Below are 14,646 nucleotides of genomic sequence, written 5' to 3' on the forward strand. Positions count from 1 at the left end.
AAGAAAAGATTAATTAAAAAAATTGAAAATTTGACTAGTGAGAAGTTGGTGTTATTAGGGTTCATTTAGAGTGGAGTTGATATTTTTTGGAGCACATGTCTCAAGAGCTTCAAGTAAGGAATTGTCCCTACTCCTTAAATAATTTTATTTTTTCAAATTGATGAAAGGTTATAATTTATGATTAATTATTGGTTTTAAAACAATGCAAGTCCTCCAACATGATAGTAGATTCTAAGAATTGAATTGCATCATGGCAAGAAAATACAATTTGAGAATTGAATTGTCTTTAGGGAAAAAAATAAAATTTGAGAATTGAATTGCCTTCTGGGCAAGATAATAAATTCAAGAGTGAATTTCTTTTAGGAGGGGATAATAAATTTCAAGAATTGGTTTGCTTATAAGATAAGACGAGGAAATTGAAGAATTGATTTATCTTTAGAGGCAGGATAAAGTATTTAGAGATTTGAATTGTTTGTTGACGAGATAATATACTATAAGGATTTATCCATTTTTAAGGTAAGACATTAAAATCCTAAGAATCCAGTCGTTTGCTGGAAGACTATTGAGAATGTTGTGAAGATCAATAATATATGTTGTTAAACTAAGGATATAGTCATATAAATTAAATCTAACATTTTCTAAAACAATGATTATTTTTATGTTTGAAGGAAACCAAGGGTATCAAGTAGAAATAAAAATTGCATATTGTGAATGGTAAGGAATGATAAATTTGATAGTCGATATAAAGGCTGGAGATCTAAGAGATTAAAATGTTCCAAACATGTAATTATAATAGTATATGCATACTTATATTTTGTAATTTAATTATATTTTACAAATACTTCACATGCATCCCTTAATAGTACTTGGATCATCAAATCTTTATTTTCTTCTGTATTATATGAATTGTATAGGATGTGTATTATGAAAATATTGAGAATTAAAAATATATTTTGATGAGACATGAGCCTAAGGCCACCTTGAATGATTTGAAAGGAATACAAATACTGTTTTTTTTTTTTATAGGATTTAATATAGAAACCAAAATTATTTTGGTAGTGTTTCAAGTAGAAAAAATACTACAAAAATCTTTTTAGAAATAAATAAATTTAGCAATTATATAATTTTTTGCATGATGATTAGTTCGTATAATAAACTAATATGGTTATCTTTACATACTACTCCTATTTTTTATTTTTTTAAAATTGATGTTTCTTTAAACTGAGAATATAAATTAAGGGTCGTTCTACATAATGATCTTTATATTTTTTTTTATTTACTAATAAGATTCTCTTTAGATAAATTTATGATAATAATATTTAAATAATTATCCAATTATTCTATTTTTTCAAGTAATATTAATTCTTGTTATGATAATATTACCAATTTCTTTTTGAGTAGTTATCTATAAACCTAATATATAAAAATTTCTACAAACTTTACTTATGAATATTCAACAAGATTGAAATATTCATTTTATTGCTTTTTTTATTGTATTTTTTTTATTTTTTTCTCAAATTTTTTTATATTTTTTATACATTTATATTAAATTTATCAAATCATGATTTTTTATTAAAACTTTCTTTTATGATAATAAGAATTTTTTATTTAAATAACAATACTTCAAATAAAAAAATATATGTTTTTGTCAATAAAACATTTGAATAAAGGAACAGGTTTTTGGTCAAAGAGATACATTTTTTTTCTTAACTAAGATTATTTAATTTTTTAAATAATTTTTTTATTTGCTTTCAATTTTTATTCAATAAAAAACATAACTGCATTTTTTTTTTGTAAAAAAAGAGGAGAATTTAGCCTAAAAATCACATTTTTTCTATGGAATTGAAATCATTATTTTTCTTAATTACATAAATCTATTGTTATTGTCAAATAATTAAATGAAAAGAAATTTTAAAAACACTCAACAACACGAGATAAAATATATGCATATGCATTTATATTTTTCCCCTTGTAAAAAATATCAACTTTATATTTTATTTTTAAATTAATGCTAATAATTTTTTATAATTTATTTATTTATTTATTTTATTGAGAATAGATATCAACTTGAAGATAGATATCAACGTTTCAACTGTCAACTGAAATTTTTCATTATATTGGAAAATATATTCACAACACGAGTGCATTCTTTTCTTACATTAACAATTAACTTCAAATTATACCCACAGGCCACAGCATGGTATGATTACTGTAGATAATACTAAATATTGCAATATTGCGTCCTGCGCATCATTATTGTCCCAACTAGTATTCCCTATAAGTATCAGTTCTCAAGAAGGTTCACAATTCAGCAGGGAGGTTGGTCCCATATATATATATAATTTTTAAAAAATATTATTTTAAATATTTTAAAATAAAAAATATTTTAAAAAATAACTTACACCATCTTTGTTTTAAATCGCAACGCACCATAATCATCAACATGTAAAACAGTCCACAGCTCTTCGTATTATTTTTTGAAAGGAACAAGAGCCTTCTCTTCCATCTATCAAGGGCAACCAAGATAAACAAAACCCCCAGTTCATCAAAACCAATGCAACTACTGAAAGTCAAATCATAATGGCCAGTTGCATGCTAGCTAGTTGTTGGGCTCATCTAAGTTCTTATGCATTAGCAAATCTGAAAGGGAAAACCAAAGACGCGTGCGGGGGACAATCCAAGATTCTTGTAAATATTTATTACAAGCCAACATGAAGGCAGTGATAGTGACAAGCATTATAAGAATATGCAGCGACAATCAAGCGAAGCAGAGGAGAAGTTGCACTAGTTGTTGGTAATTCAGTCACGTAGGGTTATGAATAACAACAGTCGTTAAGAGTTTAATTGATGAATTAGAACATGTGTAATATCCGGGAAATAGTTATAAAAACAAAACAAATAATAATTAAAAGAATAATAATCAAATCTTATATACAAACTAAATGAAATAAAATAGTGAGGGAAAAAATTAAAAATAAATAAAAAAATAAAACAATAGCAATCAAGAGAATTAGGACTAAATTAGATAAAAAAATTATATGAAATAAAATATTGAGAGATGAAATTGGAAAAAAACAATAAAATGATTTTAAAAATCACAATCAAAAGAATAAGGACTAAATTGATACAAACACTAAATGAAATAAAATACTAAGGGACAGAATTGAAAATAAAAAACAACTTAAAAAAATTATTACAAATATAAAAATATAAAAAATAAATTCCAAACTAATAAAAATAGAAATAGAAATGACACATCTAATTTTTAAAAGGGTTAACACAAAACCTATAGCAAGGAGAGAGAAAGTGGAGAGAAAAAAAAGGTTCATCAAAGCTCAACCACTGTGTTGTCGTATATATGGTCTTGACCATCAAAAAAAGTATTTCATGACGCTTTTAATACATTGTCATAAAAAGTGGTGTTTAACCCTTAAAAGACAGTGCATATGTTGTTCAAAGAATGAGTGTCTCATATTTACTAGTGTAGGCATTACATGCCTCCTAAAACTTTTACTTTCACAGTTATATTTATATTTTTTAAAATATTAAATTGCTCCTTATTTACATTGATTATAACTAAATAATCATGATAAAAATATAACAAATCCACTGGATGTCGATTTTAGATTCATGCTATCAAAATGTTGAAAGATTGAAAACTTCCTAGACCTTGTTTGTATTTAAATTATTTTATTATGCATCTGAAATATAAAAAGACTAATTTATTCTTAATCAATATGATAATGACGTAGCTTATATGGAAAAAATTGTATTATCCATAGTAACGAATTAACTGATTTTGTTTAAGAAGGGTATAATGATCATTTTATTATTCCAATATATAATAACACGTGTTTTGGTGTAATACGAATGACTAATGGCTTTTAGTTTTTTTTTTAATTTAATCTCTTGAGAATAAAGATAAATAAACAAAAAAATCATTATAAGTTCTAAAATAATAAATTTATCTCCAAAATGCAGACACACACATGCATATTAAAATCTACAAGTGAGAATCTTATGCATGCTTCATTTATAAATTTTTAGTGTATGAACTATTTAACTTGTAATATCATTAGTTTTATTAAAATTAAAATAAAAGAGAGGGAATTTGTTTTCAAATTTTATTTTGTGTACATGACATGTCACACTTCTTAAATTAAAAAACGAAAGAAAATGATGTAATGGAAGGGCCATATTTTTAATGGGTGAACTATGGTGTATTTTTTTTTTTTTTTGCACAATAACATTATTTAAGTAAAAATTTAGCAAAATAATACTTGCTAATTTTTTTTGAAAAGTAGTATAATTTGAAAAAAGACGTGATTTTAAATCATGTCTTTATTTAATGACATGATTTTGAATCATTTTTACATAACAAAATCAACATTTAGAATCGCATGTTTGATTATTATAAAAACCTAGCTTCTTCTTCTTTTTCTTTCTATAGTCGACACTCATCACCCGTCAAAACCTAAAACACTCAGCCTCTCCTGCTTCAAATTATCAAGAACAACTACCTATCATTTACCAAAACACTGAAATTTTCTTTCCCTCGTCTCCTCTATCTTTTCTAGTGTTTTTTCAACAAACTCTGTTAGCCTAATATCCTCATTTAGTCTTTCTGCCATAACCATTGATCGAACCACCATAAGTTATCGATAAATTACTATATTTCTCATAATTTTATGGGTGTCATTTTTAAATTATGATATTCTTATTTTTTATTTAATATTGTTTGTGTAGTGTTTGATAATTGAATATTTTGTTTTAATTGAGATAATTTAGAGTTTGATTCAAGCAATTAGGTATGTTTTTATGCAATTGATGTTATTTATGAAATCAATTAGGTTCAAATTAGATAAATTAAGGTTTGTAAAATAAAGAAATTAGGGTTTGTATTGAGTTTTGAGATAAATTGAAATGATTGGATATTTTGTTTGAATTGAGATAATTTAGATTTTAATTTATACGATTAGGTATGTTTTCATGCAAGCAGTGTTATGAATGTCAAAATAATGACAATTAGGTTTTGCATTAGGTTTTGGGATAAATTATTGTAATTGAATATTTTATTAGAGTTGAGATAATTAAGCTAATTTAGGTTTTAATTGATGCAATTGAGTATGGTTTCCATGCAATTGATGTTATGAATGTCGATATATGAACAATAATGGTCTTACTCATCTGTTTTTAGAATGTTGAGTTGATTGCCCGAGTCGTATAATGCTATTGGTATAGATACAAGCAACACATCGCATGCTATTAATTAACGGGATAAACATGATAATTATAATTGGATGACCCATAATCTCCATTACATAGTGCAGTGGGATGCACGAAGAGATGCAATCTTTATAGAGGTGCAATCTATTATTTCATATGATGAATTCATAGAGTGTTATTGGTGTATAATGCTACATTTTATCACACCAAACTCGGTGCAAGTTCCTTTATGTGAGAATATGGAGTATGAGTCATTTGAACCATAGATGCAAAATGTTATAAGTACTTCATACATTTTATAATTAATATGTGAAGTTAAATGTGTTTTATTTATGAATTAATAACTATATTTGCTGAAAATCTAGTTGACAATTTTTTATGAGATGGTTGAGAAACTGTTAGTGATCTTTGTGAGATTAAGATAACACTCTTGCTCGTTATTATGCATCTCGTTAGTTTAACTCATATCGCACTACATTTCAGATACTTGGAGAGATAATGTTATGTCGGTGTATGAGATGAATCAAACACTAGAAAGTCATGTTATTGATAAAGTTGACCCATTAGCTCATCATTGTAGACATAGACAAACTAGGATATATGTACAATAGAATTATGTTGTGTTATTTTCTTAGACTCTGTTTATTTTTGTATTTCAAAAGTATTTTTTAAAAATTTAATTTAATTTAATTTTTCTTTGTTTCAATTTTTTTTTGTTTCCAGATTATTTTGATGCACTAATGTTAAAAATATTTTTTTAAATAAAATTATTTCATTACATTTCTAAATAAAAAATACTTTAAAAAACGACTATTAACAAAATACCAAATGAACTCTTAGTTACGCATTTGTATTTCATTATTTTTTTATAATTGTTTTGGACTTGTCAAGGCGAGATTTTAATATTGTCTTTTATATTATGATATTTTAAATTTATTTTTGACAAGTAGATATAATATAAAATCATAAATTTATAAGTGAGCATACAATCAGGGACAACAAGTTGTTTATAATTGCCAAAAAAAAATTATAAATTAATTAATATGATGACATTTACAAATGAATAAATATGACATATTGTAATGCTATGTTATTACAAAGATCAATTAACTAATATTATAATGAACAAATGAAAACAACGTTAACATATTACATGAATGTAAATAAATTTTAATGTGGTTTTTTATGATTTTTTAAACCTAATAATATGTTGTCCATTTTTATTCCTTGTATTTTTGGGTTTGAATTTCGTATTAGTAGTGTTTAAGAATTACAGGTTTGTATTTAGAGTTTAAGGTTTAGATTTAAAAATTTCAGATGTAAGGTTAGAGATTATCTGTCTAAATTTTTGAATTAAGAGTTTACAATTTATTGTTAGAAATTATGACTTTAAAGTTTGAGTTTAAGAATTTATAGTTTAAAACTAGGAATTATGGATTTTAGGTTTGGATTCAAGAATTTAGGGTTTATGATTACAAGTTATAATTCTGGGGTATGAATTTATAAGTTTAGAGTTTAGATTCAAAAGTTTGGAAAGATTATAAGTTTAGAAGAGATTTGAAATTAGAGTTAGTATTTATAGTTAAGGATTAGGAATTTGAGATTTATATTTAAAATTAATTTAGAGTTATAATAGTTTAAGTTATGTATTTGAAATTAAGATAGTTTAAAGTTTATATTTTAGATTAAATTATAGTTAATTCAAGGTTATACCAGGTTAGAGCATATTTAAAATTTTAAATAAAAGTGTGAATCTCAAATGCCATTGGTATGTTTAAAAGCTTGTCTAGGAATGTGATGTTTAGGAGTGTAATTATAATTATTTTTTAAATAATTTTTTATGATAATATAGATTAGTAATTTTTTTTATTTTTAAATTTTTTTTTATTATTTATATATAAAAATGATTTTAAAACATATTAATTTAAAATAAATAAATAAAATTTAATTTTTTTTTAAAATATTTTTAAAATATAAAAACAATCAATCCGTAAATCGCGCAAATGAGTTTTCTCCGCAAATGACGCAAACGAGTTTCGTGCCTTTGACTTGTAAATTTTGCTGTTTCCTAGTACTTTTTTCCGCAATGCTAATTTACCAATTTTTTTTTGGCCTGGGTGTGTAATAAAAAGGAAATATGCCTGGACTATACGATAAAAGGAAGAACTTAAAAAACAAATTAAAGTACAAGGACAAGATTAAAAACAATTAAAAAGTAGAGGGAGGTACAAAGGATTTGAGCTCTTTACAGTTTACACCCACACGAACTCGACTCCACTTCCTTGAGGCTTGAGGTTGAGGATCTCTCTCTCTCTCTCTCGTCTCAAAAACCATCACCTTGAACTTCCTTACCCTATCTGATAGATACACATTTACTGCTACACTTCACACACACACGTACCTAAAGTCAGTATCCCTCTCTCTCTCTCTCTGAGTCTCGCCGTTTGGATTCAATTATGGCTACTACCACCGCCATTAGAAGAACACCAATTGTTTACGCCCTTTTAGCCTTCTTGTTGTTACGATTCTCCTCCTCCACGGATACCCCTCCTGAACAATCACCATCTCCATCTCCTCAGCAATCCGATTCACCATTACTATCTCCTCCTCCTCTTCTTCCACCCCCCCCTCTCTCACCAGAAACCGGATCTCCCTCACCGACGACATTGGCATCCCCACCAGCATCACCTCCTTCAGATCTGACGGTTCATGTGCCCGCACCGGCTGAGAATGTTCCAGATCCGTCGGTGGCGAGCGATATAAATGTGAAAGCAGGAAGTGGGAGTGAAGACGATGAAGAAGAAGAGTCCGAGGGAATGAGTGGAGGGAAGAAGGCGGGGATAGCAGCAGCAGTTATAGGGGCAGCTTGTTTGGTTGGACTTGGAGGATTGGTTTATAAGAAGAGACAGGATAATATTCGAAGGTCTGCTTATGGTTATGCTGCTAGAAGAGAGCTTCTTTGAATTTTATTTTATTTTATTTTTTTCACTCAAGATTTCTGCATACGACGACGATTCCATTTTAATCATTATTTAGGTGACCAAGTTAATGCGATATATTTCTTTGTTTTCTTTTCCAACAAAAAAAAAATCAAATATAAAATTAGCAGTGAAAAATGTAATGTTCCGCAAATTATTTTGGAGGTTAATGTTTTTGCAGTATACTCCTACTATATTGGTTTGGATAGATTGCGTATGTTTGATTTTAGTCTGGAAGATAATGATAATTAAAAAGCGCAGAAGAAAAATTAAACTGAAGGGAAAAAAATGCATTTTTTAAATATATTAATGCAAAAAAAAAAAATATTTTTTAAAAATATACAATGATCAAAATTCCAAATATATATATTTCGTTCACTTCCCTTTTCTTATTAATTTGAATGGAAAATACGCTTCAAAAAGAAAAGTAAAAAGATTTATTTTCCCCTCTCCTTTCGTTTATAGTCATAATTTTAGCATAAAAAATTAAGCGTAATCTCATCTCCATTTTCATTATACACTCTAGATTTACAATTTTTATTTTACCGTAATTAAAAATAAAAATTTGATAAATTATATTTTATTAACTTATAAAGTTTAAATTATTAGATATTATTTAATAAAAATTAAATATAAAATAATAAAATTCTTTTCAAGCAGTTTAAGAATTTAAGATAGTGTTTTAAAAAAATTATATAAATTATATTTTAGAATTTTATTTAGTATAGATTATTAAATTGGATATCAAAGTTTTATTCATTAAGTTTATTTTATTTAATAAAAATTAAATATAAAATAATATAAATATTAAAATGTAAAGATTTTCACTTAAAGAACTCCATTCTATTTAATAAAAAATAAATAAAAGATAAAACAAATCCATATTAGAAATATGATAAAGCATTATATAAATTATATTATAAAACCTTATTAAAAAGGTTGAGTTATTGATTGGATGTAATAGAAAGATTTAATAACTGATATGCTTACTATACTGAGGAATCATGTAATTGTTGAGAGAGTATGCAGTACAGATTGAGGATGGGATACAACATAAATAATAAATTACATTGACAGGTATATTTTCCGATGTAGTGATTGACTGTTGTGCTGTATCATGGATTTCTGCCTTTGTTTATTCTAAGATTGTGGAACTGGAACTATCTATCAGTTTACCCTTCAGCAGGAGGATCTACCCAGCAGCCATTATCTTTAATCAGCTGGATCAAGGCGCCAGTGGCATGCTCCATTTCAATTCCACGCTTTACCACCGTCTGACACAACAGATTCCAACTTACCATCAATGTCACCCACCCATCAATCACTCGTTGAAGATGATAAACAATAAACATGGACATACTTCCTAAATCTCTCTGTAATCTCTCTGTGAGCATGTCTACTCGAAATTCATCCTCATATCCTAACATAAATCGGCTAAGGACTAATAGGAGAGCCTAAACAGTCACTGAAACATAAACTATAGAGCATTATTAGCACGAACAATATTCATTACCTTTCCAACATAAAGGTCAATCTTTCCAGGGGCACCACCGACGTACCCAAAATCTGCATCAGCCATCTCCCCAGGGCCATTCACAATGCAACCCATGATTGCGATCTATGACAGGAAATGTATGAAGACAAATTACATTTTTTACTGGGAAATGACAAGGCTAAATGAATTAAATCGAACAATAATGCAAAAGTATTAGGGGATCACCGAGACACCAGGCAAATGTGATGTCTTTTCCCGTATTTCTGCACTTATCTCTTGAAGATCAAACAAAGTTCTTCCGCATGAAGGGCATGAGACATATTCCTGATGAGGTTTCAGCAATTCTAGTAATCAATGAAGACCTTAATCTGTGTAAGTGTGTCAACTCGTGTTTTTTATGTTTTTTTTTTTTTTCATTTTGAAAACAAACTTCATACCGTCTTTGTATTTCTCATCCTGCAACCTTGTAGTAAGTTGAAAGATGTATTCCTGAGAAAATCAAAATCCTGGTCTGGGGCTTCTACTAGGACACCATCTCCTAGACCATCTACTAAAAAAGCTCCAGCATCTGTACCAGCACCAATGACCAGCTCATCCCTGCAAAGAGAAGAAAATAGTATAAGCTAAAACAACTGATACATGCATCGCATTCAATGAATATTACATGTTTCATGATCACCTGCGAACCCCTTTTGGAAACTGAATATGGTGAATCACAGGGACACTCAAAGCCTTGTCTGCAAGATACTCAAATAATCTGCAGCCAAGATAGAGTTCGAACTGTCAAGACTAAGGGAGTGTTCACAAGACAGCGAAAAACCCTGTTGCAGATAGGAAATAACACGAAAAACAAATGAACAATTAATAGAGGACTCATTTTTATCATGTTGAGTCACTAGGTACACCCTAGGCATTAGCATGGATCTACTCAGCAGCATAGTTAACACTCCTGCCATAAATGCCTAACAGGCCATGGTAGCTGAAGCTTGACACAATCAACAACAAAATGGTTTGAAAAAGAAAGACTTTTCTCAGGCATACATTATCTACATGTGGATGTACTGATGGTTTGGTATTACCTTTTCAATTAAAGACCATATTATAAAAATTCAAGTGAGCAGCGGAAATACCTCCTTGCTGCATGCACTCTGCCAATCTTATCCTCTGAAAGGGGTAGAACATGAAGAATCATTGTGGCATCAACATGTTTGAGAATTTCCAATTCTTCACAGGGCCCATCGCCACGTAAAGACAACCAAGCGTGTACCTGAGAGGTAAAAATTGAATGGCTCAAAGTTCTCAATAAAATTCAGCACAGAAAATAGAAGAAATGAAGACATTGAGCATAAGGACCCAACATAATATGGCAATTTTTGAAAAGTTGTACCTTCTGGCAAAAGCTTGTAAGCACCAGTAGACAGCTCCTTAAGGTTGACAAGAAACATGGCATTGGGTAATGGCTTCTTTAGCTGCTCTGATAAAGGAGCTATTACTCCCATACTAACTTCTATCAACCTTTTGAGAGCTAGCCGCTAGTCATGATACAGAGTATAAACATCTAGTTATCCTGATTCTTTAGTAAATTTGTCTAATTCTGAAATGAGGCATAACAAATCAACGATGAGATTTTGGGGCGGGGGTTGTTTTTCCCAATCAAATGAAGCAAGAGACAGTTAGGATTCTTACAGCATCGTTATCATCCACTGGTGGGAGCTCTCTCAAAAATATTGAGTTAACTGTTGCCAGATCCTTAGATGCAATTCTTTTTCTTAGTATTTTTAATTATTTTAATATGTTGATGTTAAAAATAAAAAAATATAAAAAAATATTTTTATATATTTTTATAAAAAATACTTTTAAAAAACACCATATACATTAATAACAAACACACGTAAGTAGGATTAAAAATATAAACTTGTTGTTAGCATTGTTAATTGACAACTTTTTTTTAACCAATTTTTTTCTCAGTAATAATAATAATAATTAACAAAAGTTAATTAAAAAGGGAAAAAAAATGTTTATTATGAGATGATTCTTATTTATTAAAATAGTGTAATGATTATCCATATTTAAAACACACTAGTATGCTTAAACATTATGTTTTTTGATATAATAAAAAAATTAACCCTGCGGGTGATGGATGGCGGTGCATTTAGCTAGTAAAACAACTAAAAGGGGTTACATATTTTTTTACTTCTATCACGTTAGTATTTGGTTTGTTGGTCACTATCATTAAAACTATTTTGGGTAATCTCAAGAAAAGAAATAAAAACAATTTTTCTACCATATATATACATATATGGAATCTTTACGTACGTGACGCATGTAATTGATGCAGGACAGCCATTAATAAAAAACTCACCAAACCAATGCCAACTTATGATCGTGCTTTGCAACCAAACACATTTCAGTTTTTTATGAGCGCGCGCATTGGCAAATGATTTCAGTTTTTCCACTTTCTTTTTGTGTCTTAAATATGTTACAGATCAATTGTCAAGATATAGAAGTAGTAGGAATGGAGTTTGTGTGCATGTGTGAAAGAGTGGCGATTCGGGAATTCAATCTTAAATTTTTAATGACAAACTCGAATCACAAAAATGACAATTATTGGAAAGGTGTCACCATGTTGATGATCGGCACAGGCATACGTTCAAATTCAGGTCGACCTATCAGCAATGTCTCACTCCCACACATACAATTAATTGATGTGTCACAAGGTAAACACCAGAGCTGCCATATGTATGCCAACCCCAAAGAGTACAAGATTATGATGCAAAACAACAATTACCCCGTCAGAAGCATCCTTGGGAGCAACAGGAGACTCTGCAACAGGCTTTGCTGGTGCTGGAGCTGGAGGAGCCGGTGGAAAAAGATCTTTAGGAACTAGCACTCTGTCAACCTCATAAATAGCAACCTGTTTGTCCGTGTATATAGTATTTGATATGCTTGTTTTGGTTAGCCCTGAACTTATTTTCACTGAATTATCACTGGTGCTTATCGTGAGCGGGAACTTACTATCTGATCCTGCCAGTGTTTTTACAGGGTTACTTAGAGTCTGGAAATCGGAAGTTGAAAGAAATCTCGGTAGTATGTGAAATTGCACAAACTCGAGCTTTTCTCTATCGTTTAAGGAGCCTACAGCTCCAGCAACTTGGCTTGAAAATGCATTATCATTTGGTGCAAAGATGGTTATGCCATCGGTTGAGCTGTTAAGCTGGGAGAATAACTGGGTATCCACATGGGTAGCTTTCATCAGGCGGACAAAGGATAAGAAGCGGCCAGCTTTTAAGAGGATGCTGATGGTGTCCGTCGGGACAGCTGTGGGTGGCGGTGGCACTGGTGCCTTTGTCGGAGTCGCTATTGGTGACTGGGCTGATGATTGGCAAAACGTTTTGCTGCAATTATGGAGGAAGAGGAGTGACAATAATAAAATAAATTGTTGCATCTTTGGACAGCGGTGCTGTGGCCTGTGCTGTATAAGAAGAAGAAAATATATATGAAAATAGAAGAGTATATATTATAATTGATGTTTTGTTTCTTCGAGGGTTTGAATTGCAAAGAGCTAGGGAGGGTGTTCTATATATATAGTAGCAAGCTAGCCAAGAAAAGGCGTTGTATGCTCTTTAGTTTAAAGCCAGTAGCTAATCTTTGTCAAGAAAAGGTGCGAGGTATCCACTTGCTAAAACCTTTGCTAGTTATACATTATCTAATTACTTTGAGAGGTGACGAATCCTAATATCAAAACATATTAATAATGACGATCAATTGCTATACATTACCTAATCTCTGTAAGCAACTGGTTTGCTTGCGAAGGCAGCAAAACCATGATGATGTTTACAGGGGGTGTAATGCGAAACAAAACGGCTCTGAGGTCTGTCTGCATCAAAAAGAAACTCTTAACTTTAGCTGCTGGGAAGAGAAATGGTAAATTTAATTTAATTTTTTTAAGTTTTAAGGATTATCTGAAATTTAGGTATATATATATATTATTCAAAGATTAGATATTTTTCTCAATTTTGAATAATTACATTAAAGCTGAGTTGTCGTAAATAAATTATTTAAGTGTTCGGCTTTTAATCATAATCCACGTAAGTTATTAATAAGAAATTTCATAAATCTTTTTAGAAAAAAGATTTTTATACTTTAAAGTGCTAACTTTTTTCTTTTGTGTCTTAGCTATTTTTGTATTGTACTTATTTTCTCATTGAAAATGAGATGCATAACATTTTATTTATAGAAAAACCTAAAAATTTTATAAATAATAAAATATTATTTTTTCTCTTGAATAATATCATATATATTATTTCAGGATAATTTTAGAAAATTATTCAATCACATCCCTACTTGATCTTTCTAGGTCTAGAATTGTAATCCCTTGTGTCAATTACAATATAATCCTTAATTTCTAAAACTTATTTACAATTAAGTCACATTTGATTAATCATCTCATTTTAATTTTTAACTAGTGATTCTTATTTGTGTGACCCATTTTATTTTCTAATAAGTTAACCCAAATATAAATTATAATATTAAATAAATTAAATAATTTAATAATTGATTGATATATATTTTAAGATCAAGTACAATGTCTAACAGTCTGTCATGATCATCAAAATATAAAAAAATTTATAAGTGATTTGATTTGACACTTCAATAACCAACTTCTCCATGTAATTATTATTCCTTTATCATGAATATTTTTATTTAAATATTATAACATAGATCATGTCTGCTTTGTTAGATTATATTAGTTCTTAATATAATAATTATCAATTATTTAAATAAAATTTTAAAACTCCTTTTAATACTCATTTCATATCAGTCAAGGATTTTACAATGCTTTTCTAGAACAAATAAAATATTTTTTTTAATTTACCTAGTGTGATGCACCATCTCTTAATTATCCAAATATCTTCATATTATTTATGTTACACCAAATATCTATCC

General features: G+C 29.0%; 3 protein-coding genes across 3 annotated transcripts; 1 reads left to right on the forward strand and 2 right to left on the reverse strand.

Moving 5' to 3' along the window:
- Positions 1–7,399: 7,399 nt before the first annotated feature.
- LOC105137014 (proline-rich receptor-like protein kinase PERK2) lies at positions 7,400–8,374 on the forward strand. Its single transcript, XM_011042571.1, has one exon. It carries the CDS (start codon positions 7,683–7,685, stop codon positions 8,187–8,189), a length of 507 nt encoding a protein of 168 aa, XP_011040873.1. The 5' UTR covers positions 7,400–7,682; the 3' UTR covers positions 8,190–8,374.
- An 898-nt stretch (positions 8,375–9,272) lies between these two features.
- On the reverse strand, positions 9,273–11,474 carry LOC105137012 (4-hydroxy-3-methylbut-2-en-1-yl diphosphate synthase, chloroplastic-like). The gene is made up of 8 exons (XM_011042570.1): positions 11,386–11,474; positions 11,087–11,231; positions 10,830–10,966; positions 10,379–10,456; positions 10,137–10,296; positions 9,925–10,023; positions 9,718–9,822; positions 9,273–9,478 (listed from the first exon to the last, which is right to left on the reverse strand). Exons 2-8 carry the CDS (start codon positions 11,147–11,149, stop codon positions 9,377–9,379), a joined length of 744 nt encoding a protein of 247 aa, XP_011040872.1. The 5' UTR covers positions 11,150–11,231; positions 11,386–11,474; the 3' UTR covers positions 9,273–9,376.
- A 743-nt stretch (positions 11,475–12,217) lies between these two features.
- Positions 12,218–13,232, reverse strand: LOC105137011 (fasciclin-like arabinogalactan protein 12). Its single transcript, XM_011042569.1, has one exon. The coding sequence runs from the start codon at positions 13,142–13,144 to the stop codon at positions 12,410–12,412; it is 735 nt and encodes a 244-aa protein (XP_011040871.1). The 5' UTR covers positions 13,145–13,232; the 3' UTR covers positions 12,218–12,409.
- Positions 13,233–14,646: the final 1,414 nt, after the last annotated feature.

Source organism: Populus euphratica, unplaced genomic scaffold, assembly GCF_000495115.2.
Source record: "Populus euphratica unplaced genomic scaffold, PopEup_1.0 scaffold61.1, whole genome shotgun sequence".
In the NCBI taxonomy this organism is placed as follows: Eukaryota; Viridiplantae; Streptophyta; class Magnoliopsida; order Malpighiales; family Salicaceae; genus Populus; species Populus euphratica.

Bases quoted from the DNA above. Each gene is read 5' to 3' on its own strand.
- LOC105137011 (XM_011042569.1), bottom strand. From the start codon at position 13,144: ATGCAACAATTTATTTTATTATTGTCACTCCTCTTCCTCCATAATTGC.
- LOC105137014 (XM_011042571.1), top strand. From the start codon at position 7,683: ATGGCTACTACCACCGCCATTAGAAGAACACCAATTGTTTACGCCCTT.
- LOC105137012 (XM_011042570.1), bottom strand. From the start codon at position 11,149: ATGCCATGTTTCTTGTCAACCTTAAGGAGCTGTCTACTGGTGCTTACA. The intron at 10,967-11,086 runs GTACAACTTTTC...TTTACCTCTCAG, and splicing joins TTACAAGCTTTTGCCAGAAG to GTACACGCTTGGTTGTCTTT. The intron at 10,024-10,136 runs GTATGAAGTTTG...AAACCTCATCAG, and splicing joins GGATGAGAAATACAAAGACG to GAATATGTCTCATGCCCTTC.